This window comes from Lates calcarifer, linkage group LG21, assembly GCF_001640805.2.
Source record: "Lates calcarifer isolate ASB-BC8 linkage group LG21, TLL_Latcal_v3, whole genome shotgun sequence".
Taxonomy (NCBI): domain Eukaryota; kingdom Metazoa; phylum Chordata; class Actinopteri; family Centropomidae; genus Lates; species Lates calcarifer.
In genome coordinates, this window is record NC_066853.1 from 10255732 (window position 1) to 10282295 (window position 26564).

Below are 26564 nucleotides of genomic sequence, written 5' to 3' on the forward strand. Positions count from 1 at the left end.
TGTATGTGTGCATTATTTTCATGTCTCAAAATGCATATTTTATTGTGAAAGGGTTCATGTAGACTTGTGAGCCCCTTGTTATGAAACCAACATATCATGACTGTAAATGGTCGCAAACGAAGCAGCCTTGGTGTAAATGTACTGCAACAAAAAACTTCCCAAAAGCAAAGAATGAAAATAAATCACACTTGAGCACCATGGAGGTTAGCAGCAGACTCTTGTATTCTTTTTATTTTAAGTTGCCCATTCGTTCTTTTTTTTCTTTTTTTTTCACTGGTAGCACCATGTTTACCCACAAATATGAGGAGCAATGACTCTGAGTGATATCACCACCCTGCCCTTTAATTTCCTCCTCTTCTCTCCTCAGTGGGGCATCAGTCAGGAGCTTCTCTTCAGTGGCTGTTTTTTTTTCTTTCTTTAATTCTTTCCATCATTTCTCTTTATTTTCATTTGGCAACAGAATAAAACAAAAGTGCTGTAAACATCTTGATGGTAAAGCACCAGGAGGCACTGGAATGACTGGGTGAAGGGAGGAAGAGGAAGAGGAGGAGGTGGAGGTGGAGGAGGTAAAGAGTTAGAGGTTGGGGAGAGGAGGCCGCAGGTCTCATTGCTGGATTCGACGCAGCGACTGCACCTGGAAGGACTGAGCATGGGAGCCCCACTCTCTGTAATGTTTGTACTCGCCGCCATGACGATCGCACTCCAAGATGTACTGGTAACCACGGTAACCAGGAAACTGATAGCACACCCAGCTGGAGGAGGAGAGGAAGGCAGTGATTTATGATAAATATGTGGTTTACACAGCAAATAAATGTAACCTACATGGTATGAAATGCACAAAGATTAAAAAATAAACACACTTCAAAACTATGTGAGAAGAAGGCAGCAGTTAAATACTATATGCCTTTTGCTGTGAGTATGTCACTCACATTAAAGTAATGAGAAATATGAAAGGTGATGAGACAAACTCTGGTCAGGCCATTTTAAATTAATCCTTTTAAATTAAACACACCTCTGATTTCTTTTGGGAGTGATTATATTCAGAAAAATAACAAATCGGCTTTTAATGAAATCAAAAGCTTCTTTTATATTTGTCAAGAGACTGAAATGGGGGCACCGCCAATCCTAATTTTTTGTTGATACAGTTATCTAGTAACATAATATATATTGTATTTTATAAATAAATTAAGTAAAATAAAGAAGAATAGACAAGTAACCTGACAAAATATGAGCATCTCCTGTGTACAATATAAAAGCTGAAACATATTGTGACACAAAAGTGACAAAACAATAACTGAATGCTACATTTTAAGTTAAGGAGGTGGATCAGATGTCTAGTCTGCAGATAGCAGTGTTAGCAGTGTGAAATACAGTCTTCTACACTTGTAACCGCAAATCAGCGTGTGACACATGTTTATGAATATATGAAGACGAGCATTGTCCTGTGTTTTATTTATTTTATACCACGTTTTCAATTCTTGTGTCATATAAGTAAAGATCTACTGTCCTGTTCAGTATTGGTCCATCTGAGTGCAGAGGTCGAGACTTACGCGCCGCTCTGAACTTGCATGGATCCGATCTCGTTGTTGCCCCAGCCCATGGCCTGCAGGGAGGGGTAGTCATCATTTATCTCCCACTGGCGTCCCATGAAGTTCTCCCTCTCAAACAACACCATCTTGGACTCCTTGTGGTTCTGCATGTAAAGATGACAGCCAGTTGGAGTACATAAACATTGTGTTGGTTCTGCAGAGGGTGAGATAGTTATGATGATGCTGCAAAGTGACCAAATTCTACTGAAACCAAACTCTTTTTTGTAGCAAAGCACTTTGTATCGTTCATTTACAAATGTATTCAGTAGCAGACATGAGCGTGTTTCACTTTCTGTCTATGCTGAAGACTGACACTGAACACAGTAATATGAGAATCAAATGGTTGTTTAGTAGATGCTACAAGCACTTCTTAAGCCTTTCTTGTGTTGTTGTGTTTTTCTTCTCTTTGCTTTCTATGTAAATAGTCATAAATCCTTACGAATCTAAAAATCAGAGAGGTCAAAAAAGCCTCTTCATCAGGACAAAACTTGCATGCCACACAAGAATCCAAGGTTATATTCCCAAATTAGTCAGTTTGGTTAGTCAAATGTAGCTCCTTCAAACTCTGGATTTCTTTCTGGAGAGAAATGCAAAGACAGATAGAGGTAAACAGAAGCTGTTGAGCTGAGACACTCACAGCAGAGCAGATGGGGCGGAAGGACATCATCCTCTCAATGTGGTAGGCGTTGCTGCCGCTCCACGACTCCCAGTGAGGATACTCTCCTCTCTCCAACACAAACTGCTGTCCACAGAGACTGGAGTGCTCATATCCTGCCCAGCTGTCCCCAGGAAGCAGACATACATACAGTCGCATGTAAACATCATTGCTGGATCACTGGGACACATTTAAAAAACAGACTGATTATCAGATATTAGGTAGAATTTTAAAAACATACTTTAACACTGAGAGGTTCACCAATACCACAGGTAATTTTCTGCTGAGCTGTTTGTTTGACTTACGATCCACACTCCACCTTCAGGGAGCGGATGTTGTCGACACCACACTCCATGATGTTCTGGCAGGCTGAAGTAAACTCCAGACGTTTCCCCTGGAAGTTCTCCTGGTCATAAACTGTGATCTGGGGAAGACACAAATGCACACAGGTAGCATGCAAATGCCGTACACACACACTCCGCACACTGATGTGTGTACATCATTGTCATCAGGCCAGGCATGAAATTAAAAAATAAATGTAATCTGCTTTTGTTGATCATCCATGACAGGACTCACCTTCCATGGTCCCAGTGGGGTGGGATTATTCAGAGCCATGCTACCGTTTATATCAATACTGATTTACCTTCGGAGTAGAGAGCAGGGAGAATCGTGATTGTGTTAATACTGAGAGGCTAATTGAGGAAAACATTACACAGCTCAAACACAACCTGTCACCTCCTCCACACTAACAATTAATGTACTGCCGTGTATCATGTATGTCTGCTTTTGAAATAGATTTGAATCTTATATTACTGCATTAGTGCACAAATTCATTAAGTATTTAATCTGTATAACAGAACACATGACCTATTGCATGTCATCTGTTTGGGTCTGAGACCTTTCTTGAGGTGGATGACACGCTCACACTTGATGGAGCCAGCTGTTGGTGCAGGCACAGTGCATATTTGTTCTCCCAGTGCATTTATGTGGCTCAGCAGAATCAACAAAGGCAACAGAAAAATGTAAAGTGACAATGGTGTGCAGGAGGCAGAATGTGGGCTGAATGGATTGAGATGGAGGGCTTACCTGACCGGCCCCAAAGAATAGCTGTTTGGTGCTCGCAGGGGACTCCACAAAAACGTTGTCCCGACCCCAGAGAAAACGGACCTATTTATACATGCTGGTGCTGAGGAGCAGCTGGGCCTGTGGGTCAGGGCAGGAGTCAGCACATTGCTGGTCCAGTCATTGTTCATCACTGAGCTGCTGGGCTTTAGTTCGCTGCAGCAGGACTGGACACAGGGCACCGTGCCCAGTACAGATAAGCACAAGTTCCAAACGGTCCATGACCAGTGGGCCGGACTAAGTCCTGGCACTGCCTGGTCCAGGACACAGATCATCACAGACATGGGTATTTTTGCCAGTGAGTCTGGTGTTAAAGAAAAAAAAAAACATTTAGTGTCTAAGTGCAAAGCAAAAAAGTGAATATTTTGGCTGATTCAAAATGACAAACATGTCTAATAAACAATCTGATTTCTATTTTAAAAGTGTACTCACTAAGTCCTCTTCACGTTGTGAATGCTGTGATCTGCCTCCGGTCTCATGTCCACCTCTACTGACTCCACATCTCTGGTCCTTTCACCTTTTCACTCATCATGCCACCACTCACATGTACATCAGCCACACAATAACAACATAATGTACAACTAACAGATAAAAATGTATACATCTGCATACAGTATACATGCATATCTTATTTTTTTCTATGGCAGTAAAACAGCTGTTCACTAAAACAGTCATCGGGCCAAAAACCTTGCAAATGTCATTTCACTGAGCTTTCTAAACTTTTACACAAATAATGGAAACTTCAACAAAAACTGATAATACATTATCGTTTTTACACACATTACAAAGCTGCACATACCTTAAATAAACTGGGGTGATGAGGAATAAAATCATTGTTTGAAACAGTAAAGTTGATAGTTGTTTGTTTTGAGGGAAACTGTGCAATCCTTCAAACTCAACATCACACACAGAACATAAAGTAAAAATATTTGGTATGACTTTATTAAAATTAACATTTATTTCCTGTATGTGAAAACATTTTCCAAACTGCAAAGACAGGACACCCTCTACATGAGAAAGCTTTGTTTAAGGCTGTGAAAAATAGATAATTATCTAATTCATCGATTGTACCTTTTCTCTGATTTCTACATGTTTAAGCAAACCGATAGTTCAGTCACACCCGGAAAGACATAATCTTGACATTTCATGCCAGGCTGCACAGTATTTGTGACTGTAAATGTTGTCACTGTAAATGTAACATGGTACACCATAGTAAGAATATGGTAACACCAAGACACAAGGTTCAGAGACATGTCTAAATCCCAGCGATAAAAAATAAATTAATCATAGTGAAATGTTGCTGCTGTTTTTCCTTTTCAACACAATAACTCCAGGTCTGCATTTATTGCATAAAATATACAAGAGGGGGTATATTTTGGAAATGCCCCTTGTAAATGTTTCTAAATTGAATCTTCAAAGATAATGTACGACAGTGGTGCAGTGATTAGCACTGACGTCTCAGTTTCCTCCCACAGTCCAAAGACAGGTCAGGATAACTGGTGACTCTAAATTGCCTGTAGGTGTGAATGTGAGTGTGAATAGTTGTTTTGTCTCTATGTGTCAGCCCTGTGATAGACTGGGTGTACCCCGCCTCTCACCCAGTATCAGCTGGGACTGGCTCCAGCCCCCTCATCACTCTCTAAGCACACGATACATAGCTAGTGGATGGATGTAACGCAGTACATTTTCTCAGTGGGAAAATGATTAGAATCAGAGAGAACCTGATCTAATTGTGACTCTGCAAATGTCTAAAAATAGATCAGATGCCAGATGTGTTGTCTTATAGATATTGTCTTTGTACTGACAAAAACAAAAGATGACATTTCCCAAGGGTTATTTTAGTATGCTCTAATAATTCATTTTAAAGGTTCGTGTTGTGGACATTTGCCCACAGTCCTTTCACCATTGTCTGGCAGCTACAAGAAAATCTGTCTAGTATTTGTCTATCAAGCACTATCTGTCAAGTATTTAAAAGATAATACTGACACAGGTTTGAGACATCCACAGGTAAATATCCATTTGCCTTACATGTAAAATCAATTATTACAACACAGAGAGACAACATTTGAATCTTTTGTTTTGCTCATAGAAACTGTAAAGACATTTATTTGTGGCCTTGTGATCACATGATTATCACCTGTTTTCACAAGAACAAAATAATATCTTTGCGTGTATGCATGCACATATGCACATGCATATGATACTGAGTGTGTAGGTGGGGTTGTGTGAGATGTGTATGTATGGATTACAGCCTATAATAAGCAAAAGAGGTTCCAACACTCGCCTGTCTAAACAATAGAGAGATGGATGCCGTTCCTGCAGTCAGCACATTACACACACAGGGCTCAAAGGCTTGGACCGGCTGCACCAAGGATCAAGAGAGAGAGAGAGAGAGATAATATGGAGGTGAAAGACAAAAACAGATCACAGAGAAACAGGAGAACACAATAGAAAGGAAGCAGGAAAAAACTAGAAAAAGAATTTAGAAAGAAAGTGAGAGACAGACCGTGAGAGAGGTGATTGCAAAAGAAACTGTGTGTGTGTGTGTGTGTGTGTGTGTGTGTGTGTGTGTGGTGGGGGGGGCAGTGTAAAGGCAAGCAAACTTTCTGCTGATGGCAGTGACTGTCCCCCCGGCCCCCCACAATGGTGCTGGACAACAAAACAGGCAGCCGAGTCAGCATGACTTGTGCACAGATAAGCAGTGTGACCTTTGACCCCTGCACTGTGAATCGAAACAGCTCACAGCCAATGAGAAGTCAGGATCCTGCCTCTATAGACTTGGTTCGGATGTGAATGTATATATATATCCCCGCTCACAACGCCTGCGTCCATCACTTTCTCCAAAGGTCGGTCCGTTTCAACCTGCAATTTTAACTGTAAGTTTCCACTCTAAGGTCTTCTAACTCTTTAAGAGCTGCTAGGATAATTGGGTGTTGAGGGGAATGTTGTGGTTTTCCTGTCTGCTCACACTTTGGACTGAAAGAACCAAGCAAAGATTGACTCCTCTTAAACTTGACTTTGGACTGAGTAGATGGAATATTGACATAAGATGCAGCAGGGTGTGATTTCATCTGTTAGAGCCGTTCTTGTGTTCATTTGCTCTGCCTGAGGTAAACTTAATGAGAAAGATGAGGGACTGTGTCTAATCCTTTATCCTTTAGAAACCTGAACATAGAAGGGTTGGACAGAGAAATTGTTTTGTGGCTGGTTATTGAGTATTCTTGCTTGGGAGAGGACAGAACATCAGGAGACGTACCGGGAAATTTATGGAAAAAATGCCAAATTTTACTGGAACGTAATCATGTTCAGACAACAACATTGTGTTACAAATACTTGCATGTACGTTAAAGTAAGAAAAAAAATCTAAATCTAGTCAAAAAAGACAAGGAAAGGAAATACACTCATCCTTGAGGTTTATGTTTGGTACATTATAGAAAAAAAATAAAAATGGTTTTTACAATGTGTTTTAAAAGAGCCACTTAACACCCCCTGATTTATTTATATATTTTTTTTTAATCCTCACCTTGCTCCAGTGATGTAGAAGTGCACTCCAGGGTGTGTCAGTACACTGTGACACCACTGTTGGGTGTGGTTACAGGTGCAATAGAGCACCATCTGTGATGCTGGGTGTGGTGCTTTTCAGGCTGGTGTCGGTCAATCCTTTAAAGTCTTAAAGACGGTTCTTGAGGATATAAATTCATCCCAAGTATGCCTATCATGTAATGAAGGTACATCTAAAAATCTTTTTTTTTTCCCTATGTCACTTTAAAGCAATATGCATATGAAGAACCACAAAATGTTCCCATTTAACTCTGAAAAGCACATAGACACAAACATCTTCACATTGACATTCATTACATTTAAAAATAAGGGGTGCTTCAGCTCATGGTTTCTGTCGAGGGCTTTTGGACAGCTGTGATGGTGATGGATGAATGATTCTTGTCAACAAGAGGAATCCCTGTGCTCACACAGCTGCCATTTTACACACCATGCTCACTTGGTGTATTGGAGTACATGCTGTATTTGAGCAAAGAAACAGCAATTACTGTAATTAGCATAATTACTGAAAATGGCTGACTGACTCTGTGCCTCTGCTCTCTCTAGATCTGATCATGTCTCACTCAGGTGCTCAAGGCAGCATTGGCAGCCACTCTGCCATAGGGCTGCGCAATTACAAGGTACTGCTTTTTTTCTTTCTTTCTTTTCTTTTTTAAATTGACTAATCATAAAAACTAAATTGGAAACACTTGACTCCAGAAATAAATGCATTCAGCTTGTTTCACTTTTCAGATATACCTCTACGAATACGAGAACTTCCAAGGCCGTAGGATGGACCTGTTTGGAGAGTGCCGTAACCTGTGCGAGAAGGGTTTTGACAGAATCGGCTCCATCAGGGTAGAGAGTGGACCGTAAGTCACCAAACCTGCCATCCACATACGTGTTGCATCAGCGTATGTCTTCTCCTTGATTTATTACAAGTAAAATATCTATCTGTCTGTCTGTCCAGCTGGGTGGGTTATGAACAGCAGAACATGACTGGTGAGATGTTCATGCTGGAGAAGGGAGAGTACCCACGCTGGGACACCTGGTCCAACAGCTACAGGTGTGACCGCTTCATGTCGGTCAGGCCTGTCCGAATGGTGAGTTCATCTCTACTCAAACTCATAATCAGCATTACATAACAATAACTGTATTTATACATAAACTCAGTGAACCTGATTGGACTTTTGTTGTTTTCTGGGACAGAGATTGAACCAGAAGCTGCAACAACAATATCCACAATATCTGTATGGAAAGTGATTACACAGTTACTAATTTAAAAAGTGATGTATGTTTCTTATAGGACCCCCAGGACCACAAGATTTGCCTGTATGAATGTACAAACTTCGAAGGTCGTAAGATGGAGGTGTGCGATGAGGATATTCCAAGCCTGTGGTCTTATGGTTTCCAGGACCGTGTCGCCAGCATTCAGGTCACTGGCGGAACGTAAGTCACATCTGGTTGTATCTCTCTTTTTTGATGGGTTGCAGTGGCTTAAAGGTCAAAGAAACTGACTTCAGATCAGTAACAAAGTGTCACTTCACTAAGAGGAGATCATTTGGAAGTGTTTCTAGCTAGGTTAACAACAGAATTAACGAAGAGATGAGGCCATCCCAATTGACCTTCACCAAAGCCTCTCTCACATAATAATATTGGTATAGTAAGAATAGTAGAATATCCCTTATGGCAAAGAAAGAAGATTCACATCTCTCCACTCTCTATTTCCCCACAAAGCTGGGTGGGCTACCAGTACCCTGGCTACCGCGGCTACCAGTATGTGTTTGAAATGGGCCCTTACAAGCACTGGAACGAGTGGGGAGCCCACCACCCCCAGATCCAGTCCATCCGCCGGGTGAGAGACATGCAGACGCACCGCAGGGGCTGCTTTGAGATGACCGCATAGAGAGGAGTCCAGCCGACTGTGGGCTAACAGGAGGGAATAGCAAGGGGTCTGGGCTTGCCGCGCTGCTGACCATCCCTTGGAAATTCTTCGACAGCCACTTAGCCACACAAGCTAACGGCTTTTGACTATTGTTATTGCTTTTACTGGCAGGATTTGGGAGTCTGTGCCATTGTGAATGATTCTGAATGGGATGAGAAGTTGTGACTGTCACAGACTTCCAAAGTAACTGGAACACCGGTAAAAACAGTAGCAATGCTCTCTGTCTACAGACCTCATAAAAAATGATATGATTTATCATGTTTATGAAAGGGGGGGTATAGGGGGACTGGTAGATTTAAGTTAAAAGTTTGTATTAGTAGTTTGTTTCAATCCTATTTACAACCATACCTACAAACCTTTGATTTTGTTTTTATTTTTATTTACTTGCCTATGTGTTTCAAACTGGAATGATGCCAATCGGCCTGCTCTTCAACACGCTCTCCCTCGCCTGTGATCCACAGATTTTAGAGTTGAGGGGTAGACAATCATATCACTCCTCACACAGTGCTACCATGGACAGCTCTCAGCTCTGCACATGCCCTGCAGTTAAGTTTGCCAGACAGAGGGAGGCACTATCTCCTCATCACAAAGCAAAAAGGCTGACCTCAGAGAGTGGAGGAGGGTAACCGGCAAGTCTGTGATTAAACACAAGACAGGTGGCTGTGCAAGGTTGTGTTTTGCAGATGTGAATATCTTTTGGCTGGCCTGTTTCAGCTCACTGATGGGGCTGTCCAGAGGATTTGCATTTTACACTTTCTCAGGGATGCTGGCATCTGGAAAGCAACTTTCCAATGGAAAAAATGAAATAAAAATATTATACCTGAAAGGTAGTCTCTGTTTCTTTGAGTTTTGAGGTAACTACTCTTTTTATTTATCAACAATGGATTAAATTAGTATTGTAATGTGAAAGGAGTTGGCTGTATTGATGAATCCAAAGAAGATTATTTAAAAGACTCCCCCTTAAATCTAAAGTGTGTTTTGGCTTCTTGTAGCTAACTGTTTTGATGTAATCACAGTTTCAGTTGACTCTTTAACGGCTCTCATCAGCCTTGTTTCCAGCAGGCAGCTGTTTTCAGCAAAACAGAGCTCTGATAAGCTCATTGTAAACTACCTGCCCAGCACCAAGCATAAATGTCGGCAACAAGCTGGTGAATGTATTGGGGCAGATATTTTCCTGGAGTTGGAGGAGACCAAAAACAGAGCAACAAGTTGTGTAATGAATTTACAGTCACCAGGAGGCCTGAAACACATGACTCCAAATTTGTACTTGCTGTTCAGTTTCTGCTGAATGGCTGATATGCCAACTTGTTTCTACAAGTTGTTCTGCTGCCCCCCAGGTGGCAAAAATTATTAATGTTAATTTTTATTTTTTAGAAAATGATAGTGCCTTACCTGTTGGCACGTATAATGCTACAGAGCCAAACCTAAAGAGTCAAACCTCTAGAGCATTCAGGGTTTAAGAAGCTAAAATGCACAACCTAACCTGTGTTTCTAAAAGAGAGAAACAGTCGTTTCTCAGTGACAGAAGCAGCTCCCCACATGCTGATTCAGCTCCGGTGGTGATGATAAACAGTATCATTACCATTTCAAGTGCTTATTTCTGACACCAGCGAACTTCTGCCGCACAGGAGACAGCAGTTCATGTCTGAGGCGAGAAACGAATATTGAGTAACGATGAGTTACTGTTCCCGAGTGGAGCACATCCGTGCAAGCACTGGTGTATGAGCAGATGAGGAGGCGCGCAGACTATCAGCCACGCACCACTGGTCGGTTTAAAGCCACAGGATTTGGATTAAATAGCTTGTGAGAGAGCCGATGAGCCTTGAGCGAGGGAGGGAGGGAGCTAAGGGCTGATTTTTATCTTTTACCGGATCGAGAAAGGGAGGAGGCACGGAGAATGAGTTATTCTTGTAGCAGCACAGAGCCTGTTTGCTGTGCGGTGTATTAGCCAGCGCGTCACTAAAAGGCTCCGACGCAAGTAAATCGGCTCCTGCGGCGGCGGCGACGACGCCGAGAGCATCAGAAAGAAAACCTCAGTTCCTGTCAGGCTGCGCACCGTACAGACCTCCTTCGTTGGACATGAAAGTGCAGCAAGGCTGCAACTCATCAGACATGGGAATCCCGGTTACAACCGAAGAAGAATTGCGCAGAAATACCGTAATAACGCCCGAGGATGTGCTTGGGCTACAGAAGATCACCAAGAGTAAGTAACCTGCCACTGTAATTGGCACGATGGGAAGAGTAGTTAAAGCCTTACAGTTGGAGGAGATTAGTGCAACCCATCTGCTGTTGCTTCCGTTTGCATATATTGAAACATAACATATTATCTGCGTTCATTTATTGTTTTTATTGGCTGTCCGGAGGAAGCAGACACTGATACCATGGACAGCGACACAGTCTGAAAGGTCCTCAGAGTCTCTATAGCTTAGAATAAGACTAACCACTTTTAACCAGTCGTTATTACGGTCAGTGAGCTGTTACAGGTTTGATGTCTCATCCAAGGACAGTTATTGTCTGCTGGGGGTCGGACCTTAGATAACTGTACTCTCCTGTTAATGAGGGAGACAGCTTGTTGAGTTTACCTGTGTTACTATTAATGCTTCAACGTGTTTCTCCTCACATATGTATCTGCATGTTTGTAGGTGTGAATGTCTTTTGTGTCTGAATGTGTAGGCAGCAAAAGACATTGAAGGTGACTGTATGTATGACTTCTAGGTGTGCTTCTCAAATCCGGTTTTAAAAAAAAAAAAAAAAAAACTGGCTCTTATTACATCCTCACCTCAAGGCACCTGTGGCTGTGAGGTAACAGGTGGCCAGAGATGTGATCCGGTGATTACAGCTCTTCACAGACAGTAGTCAGCTGGAACAAACACAAGAGAAGAATACTATCAGCCATGTTTAACATATTGTGGAAAGAGTTTCCATGTTATGTCACAGAAACAGGAACAGGTGAGCTGTTGAAGGCGGCTGAGAGGCTGTAAGTCATCTCATGAGAACTACAAAACATCATACAACATCATACTGCTGACAAAGATACCTTACAGATATCTGAGCTTTCAACCTCATCTCAATATGTTCGCTATCAAATGTGACCCAACTCTGTCCTTAGCAACTGTTCCCGCTTTTCCACCAACATGGAGCGGGTTCCATTCTGGCTTGTGCATTTATTTTTGGTGCCATTTTCACCAAAAATAAATTGGTTCGAAACCCCAAAAAGTTGGTTCCCAGCAAACAAGTTTTCCTCGACCTGAAGCGCCAGCATCAGTGGGCTACAGGTTGGACTAATTCTTGATCACAATAATTTTGTACAGAACTGCTGGAAACACAAGCTGGTTCACTAGATAGTATCAGTTCTCCAAGAATCCTGAATGGAACCTACCCCTTCTCCTGACTTTAACCAAATTTCTTAACACATATCATGAATAAAACCCCAATTAGATCCTAAAAATTCACTAAGTAGTTGCATTTTTAATTGTTGCTATCAGTAAACCAAATCTGAACAATATGATTGTCCCACTTTATTCAAGAACAGGATTAAATCCTGCTTTCACTCTCAAATTTATGGATTGGTCTTTCAGTAAAAGGAAAGATCTTATTATTTTCCAACACTGTAAAAGGTTCATTTGTACTTATTTTTATGAACTCATGTTTACAGCAGTGATTCAAAGTGAAATCTGGAGAAACTTTGCCCTTCAAACACAAAACCAAACAATTTTAACACCAACTCTCTGCTCTCATCCACTCTCAGACCATCACATCTGTTTTCATTTGGTACCCCCCCCCCCCAGCAGAAAAGCAATACTAGGGCTGCATCAGTGCAATAATACCTAAATCACTCATGATGGTGCAGTAATCTCTGCTCTCCACTGACATGTAATCTGGATTATGTCAGGAGGTCTGTAACGCAGCATTCTGCAGTGACTGGATACACCACAGGTAATTAATGACCCTGCAGTCGAAGTCAAAGTCGAAGCCGTTTACTAAAAAGTAGATCCTTGATGGTCAAAGATGGTCGCCGTAACCTGTCAATAATGACATCTCTAGTCATTTGAACCACAGCTGGATGATATTTGGGTCCACACAAATTAACTGATCCTGAATCTGCTGCCTTGTTTCCAAGGCCCAACAAAAACATCTACACCACACAAAAGACCCACACCACAGAGATAACCACACCACAATTCAGGCTATCATTTTCTGGTGCAAGAGAAAGAAATTCGCAGTTGGGAAAAAAGAGGGGGAGGGTTAGGCAGAAAATGCCTCACCCTGCAGTGTAAATGATTTCTCCAATTTGTGCTTTTGGGGAGGTAAATGCCACCATTTTGGGGCAGCCCAGCTCCAGTCTGTCACAGTGGTTCAGTGCCGATAAGTGAGGCGCAGCCACAACGCACTCATTGTCACCCAGGCAGAGAGGAGAAGAAATATAATCCAGGCAGACAAGAGGCGCTGCTGTGATATGAAAAATGACACATTATCGGTTTACTGTTTACATCATGGATGATTTATAATATGCAGGCAGACAGAACATAAACATAAATATTGCTGATGCCAAATAAATCTTGGCACCTGTCATTGTGTGACCTTATAAATAACAAGAATTAGAATAATTACTGACGGACAACAGAGGAGTGAAATATAATGATCCTTTTTGTTCTATTATGTTAAGTGCATCTGTGGAATCACTTTGTGTTGAAATTGTTTACTTCTCTGTTGTGCCCGCTTTCCTCTCAACCACCACGTCTACTTGTGTTTCCATGTAAGTGCACTGGAGAGAGCAAACAGCAAAAGAGAGTCAGAATTTCCTGTTGATAAAAAGGAAAAATCGTGCCTCTTTAGTCTTTCAATATGACTACAAGAGTATTTAAATGTAAAGATAAAGATACGGTCCTCGGTTGGATCATAGCAACCTCAGAGCTCCAGATGCCTCACCATTAATGTGCATGAAAAAAGCATACAGCTGCAGACGGACAGGAAGAGAGGGTGATAAGGTTGAGCTAATAAGAGCCTTGTGAGGTGATTTTTGTTAGATTCATTAAATCCATCCTTTTCAATGCAGAAGCTATTACTTTACAGTCAGCATGATGTTTCATGAAGTGTCACATCGCTTCAATGATCCAATCTTCATCACATTCCCTTGAATCAACACCACATCTTTCTCATCTACATTCATAGGTTGTCTCTCACAATATTCACAATCTAGCAGTTGCAGTTGTGAGCCATTTTATTTTTGCTCAGTTAAAGGCATTAAGTATATTAATACTTTAAATTGTGACAGTTTATTGCAGTGGCCCTAGCATTTTTACAAATGATAGTCCAGTGCAGATTTCCCTAATTTAAAAGCAGATCAATGTTCCAGTTTCCAGAAACTTTGAAGTTTCACTTTAATTTAATATTAATTCAGTGATAAGACAATGAGGCTTCATATTCAGCTTTAGAACAGCTGATCATTATTTTTTGCATATTTTATGAAGTATTTTATTTAAGGACTTTCTAAAATGAGGAGATACCTTACAAGTAGTTCAATAAGCAGAATGACCCTTGAGTTGTGAGACTGGCTGATCCTGTTATTCTGTTTTTGACTTTGTTCCTTAGGTTCCAGTCAAAACAAAAGTCCGAAAGCAGGAGTATTTATAGCTCTCTGGATTGGCAAAAAGCCTGCAAGGATATAGAGGGGGGTGATCACTCATTCAGGAGGCCTTCATAGTGTTGCACCAAGTTGTATGCACAAAAATAGACAGAGGTCGTTTGTGAAGAATGAAAAAAAGAGAGCTCTCACCTCCACACACCTGGATGATCGATATGTTTGATGGACTGTTGGTTTCAAAAGTTGTCTGATGCAGCTCCGTGACTCTGAGCTCTGAAAGGAATGGGATGAGCAAGCATCAGATGCTTACTGGTTCCTTTAAGGACACAAGATTAAGTCTAACAGATACCTGATTTAACCTGCTATCGTTTAATATTCTAGTATTTAATAATGACAAATTTCCTAAATCTTTAGCAGTTCTGCTAATTTTACCCTCTCTTTTGGTCCTGCTATATCCACCATTCAGACTTCTTTAGCATGTGAGTAAGTTTTCCAAACCTTATGCAACAGCAAATACCAAAATGCTTTCCAAGAATAGACACAGACAAACAGCAGAGCAATACCTTCACAACAAAACAAAATTTGAATTATTATGTAACAGGATGGGAGAAGCTCTACCTCACTCCGTTGTACTGTGGGTATTTTCGACTCAAAGGATCCATGCTGGTGTGTAATTTTGCTTCATCCAGATGATTTACTCAGAACAGGGTGGTTCCTTTTACACTAATGGGTGATCAATTATTTGGCTTTAATAAGTCTGAGACACAGAGCAGTGCTTTTTTCTACATCAGGGCGGGATATCCACTCTGTGATGTCTGCCAACACAATAGATAAAGCTTTAATTAAAATTGATTGGTTGCAGCCGGTTCTTAATCTCCCATGCACAGCTGTCACGAGGTTTACTCTTTCAGAGTGATGTGACATGAGAGGACTTCGTCAGCTTAATATTACAAATGTTAAAATCTAAATCAGTGTATCAGAGTTTGATAGGATTATTGACAAGTAGCAGTGACTCAGTGATTACCGGCTGGTGCTGATGTTTCTGGTTCATCATCTGACTGAAGCTCTGTGTTGAAGTTAAACAGGACAGTAGAGGAGGTCGGTATCCTCAGGTTTTGGTACTACACCATATTAGCGCAGACCAACAGGCAAAGAAGCCCCAAAGACTCTGTTGGCACTAATAAGAGATGAAAAGTCCTAAAGACCTCGTCACTACTGGAGGAGAAATGTCAGATGTTCATTGGTGGAACATTTGGCATGTGATCTTTCCTTGTAATACCCTTTAAATTTTTCTTAAAAGAAATTAGGATAAAACAGAGCATACCTTTCTCCACAGACAAATATTCCCATGGCTCCCTGCTGCTACATGCCAGATCACAAACAGCTCTCCATAAATACATAATTATGATTCAAGCTGAACATTGTTATGTGCTCATGGCATATTCAACAGTTTGAAGACATTAAGATAGAAAGAGGTCTAAACCTGGTTGTGGTTCCAAACCCCAGTTTGTGACCCCTTTAAATAAAACATCTACTTTTGACCCATCTTTACTTGTTTATGTGGGTTATGACCAGATCACCTAAAGACTGATTTCTCTTCCTCTTTGTTTTATTTAAAGAATATTTAAAGACACTCCAAAGAGGTTAGACAGTCTTAACAAAACAGCGATGATTAGAGGAACATCTTTAGAAGCATAAATATCTCTCTAGATCATTGCTCAGAAACGTACATATTAAAGTTGATTTATGTTTAGGACTGTGCAGAAATATTTGCCTAAACAAGCTCCAAAACATTACATATCATAATCTGTTCATGTGTGATGAAGGTATTTTAGCTGAGACAGCGGCTGCTCCACCTTCTCCTGATCTAAGGATCAGATTTGACAGAGATGATCCTGAACAGAAAACAGCCACTGAATTCTCTATTTGCTGTTTGTTTAGTTTTTTCTCCAGAGCTGGGAGCTCTTCACTTATATTACTTTGTCTATACATGCATTATGGGTAAAACTATCTACCCTGTAGATTTACATAAGAAACCTGACTGACTTCAACTTTTAAAGCATGATAAAGTAACTGTTTTATCCCAGTGCTGGGATTACTCTCTCCTGGGCTCCTGGTTGTGTATTGATGGAGAAATTAGAGCAGCTGAAATGTTTTAGTTGCCTCCAGAAACCTGTTGCACAGAGTGGTTGTAACTTTGATAGGCAGTAATGGCTCTAATCACACATTTATATTTGCTTGCAGGGTTAGGTTTGCATTTAATTCCCATAGAAAAAATAAATAAAAAAATCACTGATATTTTGCTGAAGATGCATTTTTCACTTCCCAGATCCACAAGGTTTTTCTTCTTCTTTCTTCTTTCTTCTTCTTCACAGCTTGACCCTAAATGTGACAGTCTGCGTGTGTGTGTGTGTGTGTGTGTGTGTGTGTGCGCGCGCGCGCGTGTGTGTGTGTGTGTGTGTGCCTGGGGAGACAGAGGTTAGATCCTACTCTATAATGAAGTGGTGTCATGTGGTTCACCTGAAGAGCAGACACTCCTTAGTGTGCTAGTGATACATTAATTATTCCAAAGCCCATTCATACTTGAGTACATTTACATGTATTTAAAGCCAAGTCTCCATCTACTGTGAAAAGTTGTCTATTTATTAACATGATTTTCCCCTCAGCAGCCTATTAGCTTAGCTTAGCATAAAGACTGGAAACAGGGGGAAACAGCTAGCCAGGGTAACAAAATATACCTGCCAGGACCTCACATTACTAAACACACAAGGTACAGCTCGTTCATTAGTGAGACTTACAAGACTGAGGCACTAGGTGGATTTTGTGACCTTTTAGGTGTCTTTATAGTTATTAGACAGACATGAGAGTGGTGTTGATCTTTTCAGCTAACACCCAACAATAAATCAACTGTGCACATTTCCCAAAAAGTCAAAATACTGGCTTAAGGTTGAATGAGGCAAAAAGGTTTTTCTTTTTCTTTCTTTTTTTTTTTTTTTTTTTTTTTTTTTTTTGTCTTCCTATGAATGGCCTCACGGTTCAGAGCATAGATCACAATATATGTCCCCATAAAATTCTCCCACTAAGGTACATTATGTTTTTTTTCCACTCTGAGATTCAGTAAAGGGAAAGATAAGAGGAGAGAATCTCATCTGCATTCAGCTGCTCAGAATGCAACCTCTCCATGAACCTCACCGTTTGCCAGTTTGCCTACAGGTGCTATTAACTGAGAGACATGAAACAGCCTGCCACACACAGGTGCACTGTACATCACGGTGTGAACATCGAGGTGCAATGCTAATGTCACTACCTGCCTTCGGCTGTGGATTATTTCAGCAGCAAGACAAATAAACATTGTCTGCATTGTTCTTCCTCATGTCGTGGGATTAAGTCAACACACACATCACACTGATGGGAGACCACAGAGTCAAATGGAAAGAATAAGGCATGTGAAGTCAATCCCTTTGCTGAAAGTCTGTAACTCCGGGCTAATCTTGGGGATTAAGGAGCTATAAGTGGCAGCTCGCTTGCTCTACATGAATGCCACTTTGGTGTCAGACAGGCTCTGTGTATGTGAATACAGGAGCACAGCATGACTCAAGACTTGGTGCTAATTTTACTCCCTTTACAGGGGCTGCAGCCAGAGGGATCTTTTCAGGACTGTGTTGACTTTTTATTTTTTACCCGCACAGTGAAAATGATTATGTTTAACAAGAATCTGCTGTTGGTCTTTGGGTCTGTGACTAATGTGTGTTTACACAGATGAAATTGATTGTTTGTAGTTACACAACAAAATCCTTTCTAATGCTAAAATCAAGAAATTAGATACACAGAAATCACAGTAAGACATGAAGCATAAATCCAGAGTTCTCCTCTGAGTGAGAGTAGAAGACGTACATTGTAATCTGTCATGTCATATTGTAATTGAAGTCACAGTTGAAACATGTCATCTTAACATTTTGCATCAAATCTGCATAGTCTTATTGCTCCAGTGCCTCGAGGCTGTGAAATCAGGCAAGAGGTAGGCCCTCTATAGGAGGAGGAGGCCTCAGGTATATACCTCCGTCAGATCCCAGACGTGGAGCATTTCATTAACATACCACTGATGCCTAACCCCAAGATACTCTCCTTTGATTCGCTGCTGCACCTTGTTGTTGTGGAGCAGCCAGGTGGATGAGGAGAAGGAAAAAGACAGACTAATCGAGCTGGCACACTATCAGAAGGAGCGTTGCTAGGTGACAGTGTTGAAGGAAGTGAAGTGGAGCACTTTGTGTGTGTGTGTGTGTGTGTGTGTGTGTGTGTGTGTGTGTGTGTGAAAGAGAAAGAAAGAAAGAAAGAAAGAAAGAAAGAAAGAAAGAAAGAACTGAGGCATGGACATGTATATCATGGTGTTTTTGGAATAATCCACCCTCATAACGTCAAGACAATGTGATTAATTAGAAGATTTTAACAGTTTGATTAGATGCTATGTCTTAGTTACAGCAGGCATAATTCCTCCAAGTGTTCTTCTCCTGCTACTTAACAGTCACTTATGCAGCAATGCTAGTGTGGTAGCCTGTTATCTTAGCTTAGCATAAAGACTGAAGGTAGTCTGTCCCTGTCTGAGGGTAACAAAATCACCTAAAAGCACATCTAAAACTCACAAATTAACAAGGCATATCTGCTTAATCTGCACAAAAACTGAAATGTAAGTTGTTGTTTTAAGTGGCTTTATGTGTTAGACTAATTATTTTAGAGCTGTGAGCATCTACATGGTCAGATATGATCATATGTTTTTGTCAACTGCATAGACAATTTATACACATTTCTTAGTCTAGCTATACTCATTATAGTAAGATTATTATATTATCAAGACCTGAAAAACATCAGTGCAGTATAAATTATATAGTCTCATTTCTCTTAATGTGTAAATGAACAACAATCTCTTGGTTGGTGGATTCCTCCTTTTATAAATCAGAATCTACAATTCAACAAATGAAAATGTTTTGCCCAAAATAAGAGATGCAGCATGTAATAATCCTAAATATTCCCAGGTGGAAACCTATAACAAGGCCTTGGTTGGTCATAAAAAATAGACTGTGACAAACTGCAGCCTATAAAAGAGGCTACATTAATCAGATTTACAGTTTCTCTGCTCAGATATGAGCTCTCCTCGTTCTCTGCAGCTCCTCTGTTTCCGTCATTTTCTCCATGTTTCTCTCTATCTCTTCTTCCTCCTCTGTCTCTCACCAACTGAAAATGACTCCTGTCGTTCAGTTTGTGTGTTTTGCTCCTGCTCTCTCTCCACAGCTCACACCTCATCTTGTTGTCACTAAACAGTGAGTATCTGAAAAGGGCAGGTTTTTATTACCACTCCTACAAATCCCCGAAAGACTGTACAATCAGTCGAGCTCTTCTGTGGTGCAGTGAGCTTCATCTTGCTGCCGGAGTGACACGATTATGTGGGAATTCTTGTACTGGACTGGTTGAAAGTAATTGGCTGTGCTATCAGATGAAATGCTCCATCTGTCTTTTGCAGCAGGTTTGGCAAGTTGCCATCTCTGATTCACAAAATACATCTATCGGTCATCTGCACACGAAGAGAGCGAGCTCAGTGGTGGCTACACCAGATGCATTCAGAGTGCTCTGCCAATAGTTTTTTAAACAATCTTTGACAGAAACTAAAATAGTAACATATACTAACTAAAATAGTGAAATAATGTGTTATATGGTTATGGTTTTTCATTTCATTCAGCTAAAACAGACAATTAAGTTCAGAAAATTGTGTCATTTATTGATTTTCTGTCATGTTTTTACAGATGAGAAGCTGATAATCCCTACATATTTTACACACCCTTAATTAATCCTATTCATTGACTTTTATTAATCTAATTAAATGCCACATCACAATGTGATTTAACGATAATAATGTTGAGGCTGCAATTACATAAGCTAGTTTGGATTAAAAGAAGGATTTGTGTTTTTCACTTTAAAATTTTTACATCTCTATCTACTGTCATATTAAATTTAAAAAAGATTTCTGGGTACAAATCATATCATAGATGCATATAAATGGGGAACAGATATGCAGCATTCACAGTACACACAGTATTATAAAACAGTCTTTGATTAAGTTTATGATTGCAGTGTTTGTGGTCATTTCAGACTCACTCTCTACAGCGATCACTGCAGGTGCTCTACAAATAGTGTGTGAACGTTTTTTCTCACTGTTGCTTCAGAAGAACCACAGTCGCAGGCTAACACCAGGCTTACAGTGATATTCTCAGAGCAGATAAGCACCTCACATCAAATGAACCGAGCACTAGAGGGCAGTACATCAAACAACAGCTCTCTAACCCTCTTAATATAGTTTGGAAGGCAACAGACCCTTTTGGGGGGGGGCAGAGCAGCTTTTCATGGAAATCTCTCTTGACCGGTCTTGTGACGTTCACCATGGAAACGCTCACCACACATAAGCAGTATGTTAACATGAAACCTGACATGTTTTTACAAACGTAATCATCCAAGACATGTGGTTGTTAATTATTAAGAACTGCAGCTGTTTAATTATTCTGGATATTACCGTGAATAACTTAAGCAGCAGATGTTTCTTAATCTTAGTTAATGCAGTATTTCACATCAGTGAACATCAACACATTAAAATCATGACAACACGAGTCAGGAAGATGAAATAACATCCATTATTTACATATAAATGGTTATATAGACATGTAATTCATAAAAACAACACTGATTTGTATGGATGTGATTTATACCTGTAACCAATATGAACCACATGAAGAACTGTGACGATTATATGACGAATGATGATGTGGGTATTGTGTTATTGGCTTAAAGCTTAAGTTTTTCTGTCTGTTTGTATGAAGCACTGAGGAACACTAATGCGGCACACTCTCACTGCTCTGCTGTTTTAAAATGTTGATAAGGTTTGTAAAGTCATGCCTGTGGGTTGACAGTGATGCCGTCTGACTTCATCACTTCTGTAAATAATATATTTGCCAATAAAGTGTCTAATTAGTCAACAGCATTTTCTCTGTCACAGCGTAAGAGTAAGATACTGTCATCTTTGCTGGGGTCGGTCAGAAGGCTTCAGATTTCAGCTTTCATTCATCTGCGATATTCACCTTGTTTTACACTGTGTTAAATAGCAGGCTCTAAATAGCATTGTTTCACAAGAGGGACATTTTTAGACAAGGGGTCAGGTATGGTGTGCTGTACCTTATGAAAAGGTCTATAAATATCTTCAAGCAGGTGGCTAAAGCCTGTGTGGCCCATCTGCTCCCCAACCCTCGGAAACAGAAGAGGATGCAACTGTGTGAGTGTGTGTGTGTGTATGTGTGTTGTGAGACCATATGCATGTGCACAAATACACAGATGCTGTTATGTGTGTTTGTGATAAAGTCAGTGAATCTTTTCACCTCCATTATTGTTTCCTTTTTGAAATGTGCTGCATGAGAGCATCAGTAAGAAAGACCCTTCAACACTTATGCAACATAAACTGCCAATAATAACTGCCCTTACCATAACCCTAATGAGATAGCTGGTGTGTGTATGTTTGTGTGTGTGAATGCGCGCGTGTGTGTGTGTGTGTGTGTGTGTGTGTGTGTGTGTGTGTGTGTGTGTGTTTCCTAACCAGTCGGTCCATGTGATTGTAAAACACAATAAGCCTCTTAGGCCTAATCCTTCCCTGTTTGGGAGGGGAGTGTCTCACACATGCTTACACATGCACACATATACACTCTCTCTCTCTCTCTCTCTCTCTCACACACACACACACACACACACACACACAGTGCCAGCATGGCCAAATCTGTCACCCTGCTCAGGATACTTGGGTTTCTGTCTTTCAGTGGGCTTGTGTTCACTGGATTTGCTGATCCTGCTGTTTAGTTCAAACAACCATCTGTGACAGAAAAGTAACAATAATACAAATAAACCTTCGTTATCACAGGTATGAAGCTGACCATCCAGTTTCCCAATACTACAGTCAGGAAGTGCAAATGTGTCTTTAGTGTTTTTTTGTTTTTTATTGTGATTTCAATCTCCAACTAGTCCTTCAAATTAAATGTCAAAATAGCTGAGCTAACAAAAATAAAACACAGAGGTCAGGACATAACATAACTACGCAGAGATATAAAACAAGTGGTAAAAACATAAAATCACCTTGAAACAATAAAAATGAAACGCATGAAAAAGGATGAAATAATAGCTTAATAAAAGCAGCACTCCCACACAGTGGGTACAGCATGCTGTCACCACCATAAAACAAGCCCGATGTGTATGTTGCACTATATATATGATCATTCTGAACATTTCATTTTCCGCATTCTTGTTTTGTTGTGTGAAAAAATAAAGCACTATATAGTATTATATAGTAAGAGGATTAGAGAACAATCCAGATTCAGCTTTAGCAGACAGTGCGTTTCTTTCTTCTTGGACGCAGGCTGAATGAATGATTATCTTTTCATGAAGTGCTTTGTGTTTGTGTTTAGTTTCCCAGGCTTCTAAGGAGGAAAGAGGACAGAGAGAGAAACTTAACACACTAACATACAGCACACACACACACACACACATAGTGAAGTAATGTAAACAGTGGTATTTCTGTTTGCCCCTCCTCTGTTGATCTTCCTGAGGTTGCTTAATTTTCTTCTCACTATTGGAAAAAAAAGTCTAATGGTAAAAGGTGTTGTGTAATATACAGATTGCAAAGCCCTCTGGGGCAAATTTGTGGTTCTGGCTATTAAAAATACACCTGACTCACTTGTTTTGAAGTGTACCGTATGTGCACACTGACAACAGGAATAATTTCCTCACACATCAGAAGAAGCAGGATTGATTCTTTGTTCATTTTAAATCGGAAGGATGTGTTAAAACTTTTTGGTGCACACAAGTACAGGCACATAAGATTAATGACTTAGCTGTTGCACAGAAAACCAGAGTAGTGTGTGTGTTTTTTCTGCTTTGTGTATCCCTCCCCCTTGAACAGGCCTGACAGTTCACAACGCGTGACCCCAACTGATCTCTGGGCTTTTATTAGTGCGGCAGACGTACTCAGAGAGTTTGTTCTTTATTGTCAGTGTCGTTTCTTGGCACAGAGGAAGATCTGATGTGTAAAAAATAGCTTCCCTGGCATTTTTGTGAGCTTGCAGTGGTGAGCATCTAAAAAAAGGGGGTCAAAGTGAGTGTATTCAGCGCAGAGCAGGTTTCAATTAGAGTAAATTCTAGCAGTTCAGACATGCCTGTAACAACAGATCACACTGTATCCTGACAGAGGGCAACAGAGGTGATGGTTTTTATTAATTGGCAGGTTGCTGCCTGACAGGAAAGGTTTGTTTCACTCTAAGTGGTATCATCAAAAAAAGAAGAAACAGAAAAAATAGACAGTGACAGTTTGAACAGTCTAAAGGCTCCTCTTTCTCTTTTCTTTCAGATTATCTTTGTTCTCCAGAAGAAAATGTCCACATGATTGACTTCACCAGGTTTAAGATCCGTGACATGGAAACAGGGACCGTCCTGTTTGAGATCACCAAACCTCCAACACCAGGTCAGCCCAAAACCTCTATAGACAGAACACTATGGACCCTTATCAGGTCCATAGCGTTGAGAGGGAAAAAGACTGTCTGGGCAGGGAGCTGTAGCTCCAATCCAAAAAAAAAGTGAAATAATGAATTAGATTTTTTTTTTTTCATTTCTCTTTTTTTAATTGTCTCCTCTTTAGCGGGAGGTAAAAAGCACTGTGACCCCAACGCTGGCCGCTTCGTCCGATACCAGTTCACCCCGGCCTTCCTGCAGCTGCGGCAGGTTGGAGCCACGTAAGTCAAAGTTCAGTGTGTGTTTGTCTCCGCAAAATGACAAATGAAGACTGTGTCACAGAGAGAGAGAGAGAGAGAGAGAGAGAGAGAGAGAGAGGTCTCTCCTGAGAATAAGCTCACTGATGCAATAATGTCCCTCCGACCCTGCTGGTCTGACAGAAAACACAGACCGGATGTGGGAGGTGTGTGGGCTTCAGTGTGTGACGACAGGCTGACGATGATGAGTATGAACATACAGAGCAGCCCAGCCCGCCCACTGAGTCAGTGCTCCCGAGCATCCAACAGCTGACTCATTTAGATAATCCAAACTTATTGAAAGAGCTCAGTGTATATTAGATATAATGTGTTTTGTGCACCATATAATTATTTAGCTTTTTACCAGTTTAAAGGATAATTTTACGTAGTTTTTTTCTGTTATTCTTATTATTCAGAGTTACAATAAGTACAGAGTTCCAGCAAGGTCAGACAGGTTGTAAACAAACTTCCAGGTTAGTCAACGAAAAAACAAAGGTGATTATGATCCACTTCCTCTGTTCAACTTTAACCTACGAGCCCCATTTGCTGCGTCGATACTCTGTGTATTACCCTATGACTCGGTCACACAGCACTCCTTACACAAACCTTGGGTGAAAAATCAAAACATTATTTTTTTGCCAATTTATTTTTCAGTGCAACATTTAAATCCAGTATTCCACTGCCTTGCACACTGCCACAGCAGACTTTTTTCCATTGGTCAGTGAAATGTGGATCCTAAAATACTAGAATCAGGAGATTTAGAGCTTCCAAACAATGTATAACTTCAGTCCAGTCCGAACCAAAACACACCTAAAGTACACCAAGGCCAAAACATCCCACAGGTGGAGCAGTGGTTTTAAAAGGTTCTCTTTACATCAAATGTTTAAATAATCTGGATTAGCTTGTTAAATTTACCCCCCGTGTCTCTGCAGGGTGGAGTTCACAGTCGGTGACACCCCCATCAACAACTTCCGCATGATTGAGAGACACTACTTCCGCGATCAGCTGCTCAAGAGCTTTGATTTCGAGTTTGGCTTCTGCATGCCCAGCAGCAAGAACACGTGCGAGCACATCTACGAGTTCCCCGCACTGTCCGAGGAAATCAGTGAGTGTCGCGACAAACACACCCACACACACACACACACACACAGATTTTATTTTTATTTTTTTAATAAGATCTAACAGTGCTGTGAATTTGTTCCTTCTCAGTGCGTGAGATGATCCTGCACCCTTACGAGACGCAGTCCGACAGCTTCTACTTTGTGGACAACAAGCTGGTGATGCACAACAAGGCAGATTACTCCTACAGTGGGGGGCCATAGGAAGACCTCCAACCTCCGCCCTTTACTCCTCCCTGTTCTAGACATTTTCCATGATCCAGGTACCATTTCAGGACCAGAAACAGACAAACTGATGGACAAATCACTGGCATTAAAACACTGTTTCTGTCTCTTGTCTGTTAACTTTTATGTATTTTCATTAAGGCGTTCAGCCGCCTGAACAGTCAGATATCTCCCTTCAGCTCTTTGCAGGAACATTGAATTCTGCCAGTTTTATCATCAGTTTGGATCTGAGTGTGTGTGTGTGTGTGTGTGAGTGTGAGTGTGGGCAGTAAACACATGCAGTGTCTGTACATACTGTTGATTTCAGTCTGTATATGTGGGTTCCACTTGATCATCAGGAAAACACTGGTTAATTTACAATTTCTGTGTTTTCATAATCGTTAATATGAAGAGGAAAAGGAGTCTTGTTTGTCCTGAAACACACCACGAGACAAAGACAGAAATGAAGTTACCCTACAAAAGTTTATTAACAATAATTAATCCATTCAGATGTATATTTATATAGTTTGTATAGGAAAGTCATGACATTTTTACTCTTCTTAAGTTCGTAGTAGCACACATCTGAATGACTCAGTCCTCCTCCTCCTGTGATCTGTCATTGTTCAGTTGAACGACAAACAGAGATGTGTACTTTGTCTATGTGAGTGTGTCACTTGTCTTATGTTTTCATGTCCATAGTACTACGACGTCAGGAGTATTTTTTAAATAAATAGCCACTTTGAAGTGTCAGAAAACATGCATTAGCCAAAAGTCAAGAGTCAGATACCAATTTTGATATCCAGTATGTTCTCTGTAGTACTGAACACTGTGTATACTTTATGATAAATGTTTTAAGTATAAAATTAAAAAGTATGTAAAGTTTTGACAGCCGGAATTCCATCACTGCAATAAATATGGGATTTTTTCAAAATCTTGATATACGTTGTTTTTTTTTTTCTTCTTCTTCTTTTCCAAAAATCACAAAA

General features: G+C 40.6%; 3 protein-coding genes across 3 annotated transcripts; 2 read left to right on the forward strand and 1 right to left on the reverse strand.

Moving 5' to 3' along the window:
* Nucleotides 1–221: 221 nt before the first annotated feature.
* cryba1a (crystallin, beta A1a) lies at nt 222–2859 on the reverse strand. The gene is made up of 5 exons (XM_018687229.2): nt 2821–2859; nt 2550–2668; nt 2227–2368; nt 1551–1693; nt 222–752 (listed from the first exon to the last, which is right to left on the reverse strand). The coding sequence occupies exons 1-5, from the start codon at nt 2857–2859 to the stop codon at nt 605–607; spliced, it is 591 nt and encodes a 196-aa protein (XP_018542745.1). The 3' UTR covers nt 222–604.
* Nucleotides 2860–7478: 4619 nt separating this feature from the next.
* On the forward strand, nt 7479–9512 carry crybb1l3 (crystallin, beta B1, like 3). The gene is made up of 5 exons (XM_018687228.2): nt 7479–7544; nt 7657–7775; nt 7874–8006; nt 8210–8352; nt 8641–9512. Exons 1-5 carry the CDS (start codon nt 7479–7481, stop codon nt 8807–8809), a joined length of 630 nt encoding a protein of 209 aa, XP_018542744.1. The 3' UTR covers nt 8810–9512.
* Nucleotides 9513–10767: 1255 nt separating this feature from the next.
* Nucleotides 10768–26515, forward strand: unc119a (unc-119 homolog a (C. elegans)). The gene is made up of 5 exons (XM_018687216.1): nt 10768–11051; nt 23860–23973; nt 24148–24241; nt 25189–25361; nt 25466–26515. The coding sequence occupies exons 1-5, from the start codon at nt 10928–10930 to the stop codon at nt 25576–25578; spliced, it is 618 nt and encodes a 205-aa protein (XP_018542732.1). The 5' UTR covers nt 10768–10927; the 3' UTR covers nt 25579–26515.
* Nucleotides 26516–26564: the final 49 nt, after the last annotated feature.

Coding starts and splice junctions, on each gene's coding strand:
- crybb1l3 (XM_018687228.2), top strand. CDS start 7,479: ATGTCTCACTCAGGTGCTCAAGGCAGCATTGGCAGCCACTCTGCCATA. Junction 7,545..7,656: donor TAGGGCTGCGCAATTACAAG/GTACTGCTTTTT, acceptor TTCACTTTTCAG/ATATACCTCTACGAATACGA. Junction 8,007..8,209: donor CGGTCAGGCCTGTCCGAATG/GTGAGTTCATCT, acceptor TGTTTCTTATAG/GACCCCCAGGACCACAAGAT.
- cryba1a (XM_018687229.2), bottom strand. CDS start 2,859: ATGGCTCTGAATAATCCCACCCCACTGGGACCATGGAAG. Junction 1,694..2,226: donor TCCGCCCCATCTGCTCTGCT/GTGAGTGTCTCA, acceptor CTTTACATGCAG/AACCACAAGGAGTCCAAGAT. Junction 753..1,550: donor ATGCAAGTTCAGAGCGGCGC/GTAAGTCTCGAC, acceptor CTCCTCCTCCAG/CTGGGTGTGCTATCAGTTTC.
- unc119a (XM_018687216.1), top strand. CDS start 10,928: ATGAAAGTGCAGCAAGGCTGCAACTCATCAGACATGGGAATCCCGGTT. Junction 11,052..23,859: donor GCTACAGAAGATCACCAAGA/GTAAGTAACCTG, acceptor CTTTTCTTTCAG/ATTATCTTTGTTCTCCAGAA. Junction 25,362..25,465: donor CGCACTGTCCGAGGAAATCA/GTGAGTGTCGCG, acceptor GTTCCTTCTCAG/TGCGTGAGATGATCCTGCAC.